General features: G+C 37.6%; 1 protein-coding gene across 3 annotated transcripts in view; it reads left to right on the forward strand.

Moving 5' to 3' along the window:
- PCSK5 (proprotein convertase subtilisin/kexin type 5) overlaps window positions 1–10,035 on the forward strand; it is a 234,316-nt gene that overhangs the window by 162,930 nt on the left and 61,351 nt on the right. For all 3 annotated transcript variants that reach the window (XM_026051997.1, XM_026051995.1, XM_026051996.1), the window contains exons 14-17: window positions 4,320–4,463; window positions 6,501–6,603; window positions 7,126–7,319; window positions 8,762–8,846. In XM_026051997.1, coding sequence (XP_025907782.1) covers window positions 4,320–4,463; window positions 6,501–6,603; window positions 7,126–7,319; window positions 8,762–8,846 — 526 coding nt within the window. The remainder of the gene's footprint in view (window positions 1–4,319; window positions 4,464–6,500; window positions 6,604–7,125; window positions 7,320–8,761; window positions 8,847–10,035) is intronic.

The following is a 10,035-nucleotide window of genomic DNA, read 5'->3' on the forward strand; positions in this document are numbered from 1 at the left end:
TGTATGTATGTATATACACACAATTTTTTTCCTCCAGAATAAAATGAATGTATGCAATCAAATTCACTTTTTACCTGTCTTGGTTAATTGCATCTGCATTACCTGAATCTTCCCTTTTAAGAGACTAAACCTGCAGTCATAAGACAAAGTTGTTAAAGCCTGACATTTAGAAAGGGACCATAAGTCCCAGCTGAACACCTGAAAGAGCAACATGTCTGTGATAACTCTAGGTTGGTCAATATTATTTAAATGTTTACTTTGTACTCAGAATTCTAACATTAAGCACAACATTTTAGAAATCTTGATTCTCATCCTCCGAAGGTCTGAAATAAAATAAGTACAGACAGTGTTTCTATTTTTACTTCATTTTATCCACACTGTTATTTATCCACACTGAGTTATTTTTCACTATCATTTTACACTAGTAACAGATTGTTAGCTAATTATATTAATTGTACCGATCAATACTGAGCAGTTTTCAGTACACTAATAGGAGTTTTCATTAAATGCATGGGGAACAGCACTGTTAACTATGGGCAAAGCTTTACATTCCTTTTTTGTGTATCCAGAGAACATTCAGTGCTTCTGAATTTCATAGAGGAGAGGTGCTATGCAAAAACTATATAATTTAAATTTTATCAGATTACTGAAGGAAAACATTTGAGACAGTTCAGTTTTATACTTCTTACTTTGGAAGGAGCCAGGAGCTTCTCTGGCTTGAAGGACAAGCTGGGGCAGCCCTTCACCACTGTGTTTAACAGCACCCAGAGTTACATCCAACAGGGAGGAAAGAAAGCCAGAGAGCAACACATTGCGGTCATTCCYGTCTTTTCCCTGCCCTGGCATGCTCCCTGTGCTAGAGCTTGGAAAAGAGCTCACACAGAGACATTTTGGAAGCTCTCCACCTGGGCTATTCTCCAGACAGCATTTACAGGCCTTTCATGTCACCAGGACAGTCTGAAAGGGACCAGCTACATTTCCAACTTTGCACTTGAAAGACTGTTCCTGCAAAATATTTTGTTTGTTTGTTTGAAGTATGAGTACTTACACCATATGGCTCTATGGTTTTATTGATTTTCTAATTTCAATACTTCATATGCACTCTTCCCAGTGTACAGTGGCTGATCTTATGGAACTGATTTCTTTGCTCTTTGAGGATAAAAACCTAAACTCTGAGTAAAAGGGGGTGGTAAAACCAGGAAATGTGAAAATCTGCCTGCTGAGGGTGGTGGAGGAAGCTACTGTGCTCAAAGAAACCTGCTAGAAAATTTATTCTTTACTGTAATCTAATCTTCTCACTTCAGCATAAAGGTGTTTTAAACTTGTTAGTTTTCAATATGTATCTCAAAAGATGCAATACCAAGTTCATGGTAGCCTCTTTAATGACACAGTCCCCAGGTTGTTGATGTTTGCCTCATGACAGAAGCTGTACCCTAACATTTCTGTCCAGAACATTTTGAAAGCACTTCCCTTTATTAGTAATGGGTAAACTCAACCACTTGGGCATGTTAGGATTAGTCTCCACACTGATATGAAGCAAGTAAAAGGTGCTTGAATACAATTTATGGTGCCTCATCCCCTTTATCACTGTAGTCTGCAGTTTGTCACACTGATATCACCATAAGGCCTGTTTCTTGTTTCTATGAGTTTCTTGTTTCTTTAGCTATTGCAAAGTCTTGTAATTAAGAGCTGAAGTTTTCCTATAATCAAACTGAGAACAAAGAGCCAACATGTCATCATACCCCAGCATCGAAAGGTATTGCCACATCTGTTACCCGTAAAGAAATACAGGGTCCAGTTCATAAAAATAGTGCCTGTGATTTCTGCATTTAGTTCTGTACAGTTTATGGAGGTAGACATGTGCTTGCTGTGAAACACAGTGATATACCCTGTCTCCTCTACATATAATGTGGGACTAAATACAAGCAGAGTAAGGGATTATTCTAGCCAAACTAAATGATGGAATCAACCAAAAATGGGGATAGAATGATTTTGGCTCAAATATGCACACTTTGTTTATTCATTATAAAAGTGTGTGCATGTATGTATATACTTATTTATTGAAATATTTTCATTGTGCAAATTAAACGTGCCTTGAGGCAGACTTCATTTATTTGCTGGCAAGTCACATGGATTTTCTCTCTATTTGTTGAACCCTTCTTAAAAGGAAACTAATCTCCTGAGAGGCCCTGAATTATTCCCCTCACTGCCYTGCTGCACTAGAAATACTTCCAGGGCTCAAATCCTAGCTGCAGGTATATTGGTACAAGCCCTTCCACGTGTGTGCAGTCCAGACACACCAGTTCACTGTGCTTGGGAAGCACTTTTGCCTGTTAGTGAGTCCTTGCAGATATTACTTTCTAGTATTCAGTGTTTTTACCAGTGTTCTGGAAGAAATATAAAATCAACACTTGGAAAGTTTAGTGATCATTACAGCAACATGATAATGAAGATGGAAAGGTCTGCCTAACTTAGCAAAATACATCTTTTTGATTGCATTGCAGATTGTGGCCAATGTGCTGTAGAAGTCAGTTAGATGAGAAAAAGGGCAGAGATTGTAAGCAGGGAAACTGTAGCTTTGAAAAGAATATAGAGTTGAATGCTTGGGTACTTAAACACAACTTCCCTATATACCAGTTCTACTAAAAGGAAAGCATTTTAAAGAACCCAGCTGAATCACTCCAAAACCCAGCTAAACTCACAAGAGAACATAGAGAGGTGACTTATCTCTAAGTGTCTTTAGAAGAAGAAAATAAATGATTTGGAGGTGGTTTTTTTTTTTTTTTTTTTTTTTTAATTCAGTGTTTCTTAAGAGTTCCTTGGCTACAAGCTAGACCTAGGAAAAGACAAATAGAAAATAAGGTATGTAGAGTTTGACAGCTAAGGTAATTAGTCAGCTGTTTGGCTGAGGTAGGTTCTTCAATTGCTTTTTAAATTCAAGATTGAAAATCTCTTTAAAGGTAATGCTTTGCTTCTGCTACAAGAAGATGGAAATTACTGTGCAAAAGAACTGTTATATGAGGTTGAGTCTTGCCTGTACTCTTGTCTTTGAAATTGAGTGTAGAACAGAGAAGGTGCCATGTACAGTGTAGAAATTTCTATCAAATAAAGATTAAATTGGATAAGCAGAGACAGTGAGATAGCAGTTTTATTCCCATCTTTAACCTCAATTTAAAAACCTGGTATGAAACAGCTTAAAAGAATTATGTTGTTATCTGTCAGTTAGCTGTCATTCCTCAGTGAAATCCATAGCTTTTGTTATTATTGCTTAAAATGTTTGAGAGACAAATGTAAAAACAGAGAGATAATGTTCAGTTTTGGCTGTGTCCTCAGAGGATACCAGATGACATTGTGAAAATACAGAAAAATAACTTGATTCTAATCAAGTAATTTGCTTGCCCAATTTGAAAAAATCTCAAGCAACAAGTCATTGAGTGGCAATAAATTTAGTTTTACAGGAAATATATTAAGTGATTTTCCTGAGGGGCGGCTTACACTTACATGGATTACTTTCTTTTTCCTAAATCAGTAGCTCAAGGTAAGAGTATTTTAACCACAGAAGAGCCTCCAAAAATAGGGTCTTACAAATTTAGAAAAGAAATGCTCCAAGCTCCTCTCTTCCCTGTCTTTTCTGATGAGAAATTGATGTTTATAACTTGCTGCTTCTACACAGATAAACAGAATCAAATGAACAGAATGAGACCAAAACTTCCATTCCACCTTCTCAAGTGGGGTTGTGTTTTTCATGCATCATTACCATTAAGCCTTTCTTGTGGCCTGAATCCTTTTGTTCTTTCACAAAGTTAATTCACCCAGGACTAAAGAGATGGAGGTGATGGCTTCAAGTTCACACCTCTTGTCCTGACAGCTTGAACTGATGACTTGATACATATTTATCTGTCCATTCCTCCAGGAAAAAAAAAAAAAAAAAAAAAAAAAAAAGTAAGATTCTGGCCAGCAGGCCCTTTTTTCTTTCCTCCAATATTTGAAGTCTTGAAATAATAAAATAATAGTGACAAGCTCAGACAATATAGTGATGTATCTGCTGTAAAACTAAGCCAAGGAAATCAGAAGTTATGCTGTTTTGCGAGGGGTAATCAATATCATACCATGGAAATTTTAAARTATTGTTCGTGTACATCAAAATATATTCTGTAAGCCAATGGAAAATACTCCTGAGCATTAACCAAAACATAACCCCTTTATCAAATCTGAATTCTGAGTATGTAACTTTGAACTCACGAAGTCATGTTTACTAATAATATATTTTGTTAAGGTAGAAAATAGGAATTTCTAAATTTTAAATATTTACTTTCCAGGCAAATTGAAAGAATGGTCCTTAGTACTGTATGGAACATCCATCCAGCCTTACTCACCAAGAAATGATTTTCCAAAAGTGGAACGAGTGCGCTCTAGTCCAGTTGAAGACCCTACAGAAGATTATGGAACAGACGACTATTCAGGTGAGTACTGTGAAGTATCCTTCATTTACTCTGTGTATTGACTGAACACATACTGAGTTGAAGGAGTAACTTCAAACTCCGCATATAAAAAATGTTTCTGTCATAGGGCTTTGTGTTGCCAATTGTATGGTCAGACATAATGCAGACTTGAACTTGCTTATTTGATATTCCCTTTTCTACATATTGTGTCTCTTGGTGATTTTGTGTTAAATCCAGACTAGGATTCTCATCTGACGGTAGGATTTGTGGCCTTTCTGGTGTGGGAAACAATTAAATGACTGAAAGTTGCCAGAAAGAAAATTACAGATARTTAACTAAAATTTGTGAAATAGAAACTACCCTGATAGTTAATCTTCTCTGACTAGAAGAATAAAGTAATATTTACAGTTCATTTAATTAGTTAGGATTKCTGTAGCACAACTTACAGTAATTATGCAGGATTTATAGTAATTATACATATGAAAATTAATATTCTGAGACTAAAACACAGTGGCTGACAGCATATCAACTCAAAATATGATTAGGTAGGGATTTTCCCATATGGGGATGGGAGCAGTGGCCAGTGACAGGACAAGGAGCAATGGGTGTAAGTTGAAACACAGGCAGTTCCATCTCCACATGAGGAAGAACCTCTTCCCTGTGAGGGTGACAGAGCCCTGGCACAGGCTGCCCAGGGTGGCTGTGGAGTCTCCTTCTCTGGAGATCTTCCAAACCCGCCTGGATGCTGTCCTGTGTCCCATGCAGGGTACTCTGTACCTGTACCTGTTGCAGGGTACCAAAAATGAGCTGACTTCAGCTTTGTTAGTGAATTATTTGTTAGTGAACTCCTTATGAATTATTATGAAATGTGATTTGTAGAGTATTACTATTTTATTTAGAGGAGCCTTACAATAGGGAGGAAACATTTAAAACTGAAGCCAAAACTGTTATCTAATCTCTACAATGGATGTTGTCATCATGAAAAATTAAATCTCAAGTAACAGGAGGGAAAAAAAAAACACTTAAGGAGGAATGGGAAGTAATGCTTGCTTTTCTATTTTATTTCTGTGACACATCATACAGTTCAGGAGTGAGAGACCAAACCTTTAGAAGAAAATATTCCAAAGAAAGAGATACATGAGGCATGGACTAGATAGAGGTCTTTCTGTGGTGTCAATTTTGGTCATAACCACCATGCTTTAGGAGAGAAAGAAGAGGAAAAAGAACAACAGAAATTATAAAGGCAGGAGAAGCATTCAGAGCCTCGGCCTTTTATTGTAGGTGCAGTGGAGAGCAGGGCTGGGGGTTAATGTAAAAAAAGGGTCGTAGAATTGTAGAATAGGATCATAGAATCATAGAATCCTAAAGGCTGGAAGGGATCCTTGCTCTAGGGGGCTGTAAGAGTTATCTAAAGGCACATAGTTATTTCAGCTGCTATATATGCTAATACCTGCAGTAGATGTAACTTACGTGTCTACTGTAAAGGTCACTGACTTCTTCAACTTTTGTTGCATGAACAAAATCACTTCAAAACAGGCTTGCCTAAATTTTAGAGGAATTTCAGTGCTGCATTTCATTTGCCAGAGAAATGAGTCACCAATATGCCCTGTGCATATATAAAGACTCTCCTTCTATAGCTGGAAGGACCTATCTGAAAACAGTAAAGGTGAGGTTCTGGTCAGATRGAAGATTTGCTAATCAGCAACTGGTGACTTTTATAACAAATAATAGCACAGAAGCAGGAGAATCAGGGCTCTAGAGGCTGGTACTTTRGGGCTGTGGTCATCACCTGAAACAGCTGTCGCTCACTCAATAACCTGAGTAGCCATCAAATAAAATCCAAAATGTTTTTCTTATTCATGAGGAAAGAATCTCTTTTGAACCAGAAGTAGTTTCTGATAGCTTCCATAGTGCTTGCTAAAAAATTGCTAAGCCCTTCTCTTTGCAGTGGAGCCAAAGAACTTCAGACCATGTAGGTAAACATAGTTATTGAAGATACTAACTACCAGCCTACCAGGGAAGTGTTAATTTTCTCCTGGATTTCTTTTTTTATTATAGGGCCTTGCAATGCAGAATGCAGTAAAGTTGGGTGTGATGGGCCAGGWCCAGACCACTGTACTGACTGTCTACACTACTACTATAAATCTAAGAATAACACACGGTAAGACCAAATAGAAAAATATTTACTTCATGGATTCCTTCATGTATGGTTTAAATTCCTTCACCTTGTCTTTGCTGCAGTCCTGGATAATTTATTTTCCTTGAAATTTGACAAATTTTCTTAGGGGTAAGAAAAAACCTATCTAATCAGACTATAAAGTACAGCCTTTGAACACCTTCTCTGATTGTTTCCCTTTCCCCTGGTTATTTTTCATAAGATGGCTCTATACAACTGCGATAGCTGTTACAGCTTCCGTGATTGAGTTTGAACGAGATAAAGAGAGATGTAGATGGTTAGAAATGATACCACAAGACTGCCTGATAAGGTTTTGCCAGGCAGACAGCATATGCTCTTGGGAAAGAAAAAGAAGACAAGAAGAGGCAGCCTGAGAGGGTCGCATTTTAGTAAACAGGTGATCCTTAGAAAAACATCAGTGCTGGTAACTTCTTGTGCTTTGCACTCATGGTGCAGTAATGTTATGCCAGGTTATTTTATTAAGAACTCTACCTTCTCTCCCTGCAGGATCTGTGTTTCCAGCTGCCCGCCTGGTCACTACAGTGCAGACAAGAAACGCTGTAAAAAATGTTCTCCCAATTGTGAAACCTGTGTTGGAGGGCACAGTGACCAGTGCATGACCTGTAAATCTGGCTACTACCTGAATGAAGTCACCAATAGCTGTATTACCAGCTGCCCAGATGGATTTTACCTCGATAAGAGTTAGTATTTCATATTTTTTCTTTATTGTAGCCTACAGAATCTGGGAAGGGCTACTGGTCTGGGGAGGTTGCTGAAATGCTTGCAACCAGGGGAAGCATACGTTCATGCATTTATCTCTGCTCGTTAATTTTTTTAGGTGCTGACTGTGATTAAGAATCTCCTCAAAAATTAATCTAAGAGTCTGCTTCCATAGATAGCTTTTAAAATTCATGCTTTGCAGGAGGATGTCTTTTTTGCTTGTGGTTAGGAGGAACAGCAACACAATGAGGGCAGTGCAAGGACAAACTGGTTTCAGGACAGAAATGGTTATCAATACTGGGGGACAACACCCTGTTTCTGAACCTAAAGCATTCTTTCTTCCCCCAAACCCAAATGCCGTGGTGCTTCTATGACCCTATGCACATAGAAGAAACAGCGAAGAAATCCTAAACAGAGACTGAACTTGAGTTATATGCTAAGAATAAATAGGCTCCCCTGGTGTAAAAGATGTTTATAGTTATATTTTTGACAGTCTTAAGTACCTGCAGTGATGTGATGACCCAAGAGCTATAATGTTCTGCCATGTGAGACACCTGGRTCAGTGTACTCCTATGATTGCTAAGGAGAGTGCCCATGTTTAATTGCCAACTTTGACTAGTAAAAATACTCAGACAGGCATTCAAGCATGTGCTTAAACCCCACTGACTTCATTTAGCTTTAGGCATGTGCTTAAAAGATAAATACGTGCTCAAGAACTTTGTTCAGCCAGATACCTTACCTTTTACTTTCTATACCAGGAAGTTTTATGTTTGTTTTTAAGGATTAGTAAGTGCAGCTGCTGCTTTGTTTTTCCATTTTCACTGTCTGAAAAGTACAGTGTGGGGAATTCCCTTCTACCTGGTCAAGATGAATAGATAAAACTTTAAGATTAAATGGGAACATCATTTTTTTCTTCTGAGAGAGGTACATAGCAATGCATCTCAAAAGGTAGGAGGTCTGAAGGCAGACATCTCCATCCAAGCAGGGAGTTTTTGAGAATAAAAGGCAACTATTAAGTAATTCATGTCTTGATTTTGTTAAGATCAGAAGTATCCTCGCAGGTATGAGGTAAGGCAGGACAGGCTGCTTGAATGGAAGGTGTAAGAGGCAAGAGGTTTACTGGAATGCATTACATTCAACACTCTATAGTCCTGCTATGGGCAAAGGTTGCTTAAGTCCACAATATAAATTATTACTGTAAATTAAACATATTAATGAAAACTTTCGAACAACCTCAAAGCATGTTCTAGTAGAATTTAGCTATTTTAACTATTAGCTGTTTTAGTCTAGCTTTCTGTTTGCATTTCTGATGTCAAACTAGAAAAGGAAGTAATCATGTAATAGTATATCCTTATAATTTTATTAAATATAACTGACAAGGCTTTTCTGGGACTTTTTCTCCTATTTTTTTATTGCTTTGTAGGTAAGATAGTTTGCCGAAAATGCAGTGAAAACTGTAAGACATGTGTTGAATTCCAAGTCTGCACAGAATGCAAACATGGCCTAAGGTAAGGAAATGATGGATGTGACTAAACACAATATTTGTAGAGGCTTATGAGTCAATGGACGTAGAAGAAAGTTATACAGCTATTTAACCTTGAGTAGCCCTCATTTCATGTGTCTTACTGCTGTGTAGATATTTTCTTGTGCCATTATGTGCCATTTGGCTAACAGTGGATTTTAGAAGACCTTTAATTTTAGGTAAAATAAAACGCATGGTCATATGGAAACCCTCTCTCTATGGCTTCTTCACTTTTTTTTGACCTATAGTGCAGCCGTCAAGGATTATTTTAGCACTAGAGCTGGTGAATTGTATTAATCCTACTGATTCATTCCTTGATAGTTGGAAACTGTTTTCTTATCTTTATTGTGTCTCCTCATACATCCAATCATTCACTTATCTCAGGTACCTCAGGCTAAATTCCATTACAATACAGTCTGCACACATATTAAATAGCAGTGGATATTTTTTCTTGGTGGAGGGACTTAATCATTCTTGAAACTGATAGGTAAAGTCCAAGCAGCAGTACACATTTCAAGCTCCCTTATGAATGAATGACCTTTAGATCCGAGTCACAAAGTTCAAAAGTCGTATAAAACTTGTAAGGGGCAGTGTGCTGCCTTTATGCCACAAAGAACATGAAGTGTCTGCAGGCGTTCTCCTTTCAGAATATGCATGTCCTGTGAATGCTTAACACTGGGCTTTTAAGTACTTCAGTCAGGTGGGTTTCCTTATTTCCACTGCCAAAAGCTGGATGTTGTTTAGAAGTTCCCGTAACAGACAAAATATATCGAAAGACCCACATTGCAACTTGTAACTTCACAGAACACAGTCTCTAAGAAAGAATTTTATTTATTACATAAGAAAGGCTTTTATGTATTTTCCTGTCAGTTAACACAAGCACTAGATTGCAGCCCTATTGAAGAAAGGAGACAAGCCTGATCTTTGTGAGAAGAGAATATGAAAGAAAAAAGGAAAAAAAAATCCCAAATTTCATATTATCTTGGGCAATATTAGTAGGCTACGGCTGCTTTTGGTAACTTCTTGAACAAACACCATCTGAGTGAGTGTGACAAATTAATGAAGTCTTGCAGGACTTCTCATACTCCCCACTTAGTCAGCACTTGCTGCCTTTTCTTTTTCTTTTTTTTTTTTTTTTTTTTGCTTCATCTATGAGCAGAGCACTGAATGGGACT

This window comes from Nothoprocta perdicaria, unplaced genomic scaffold, assembly GCF_003342845.1.
Source record: "Nothoprocta perdicaria isolate Ctin4 unplaced genomic scaffold, notPer1 scaffold_82, whole genome shotgun sequence".
NCBI classification, from domain to species: Eukaryota; Metazoa; Chordata; class Aves; order Tinamiformes; family Tinamidae; genus Nothoprocta; species Nothoprocta perdicaria.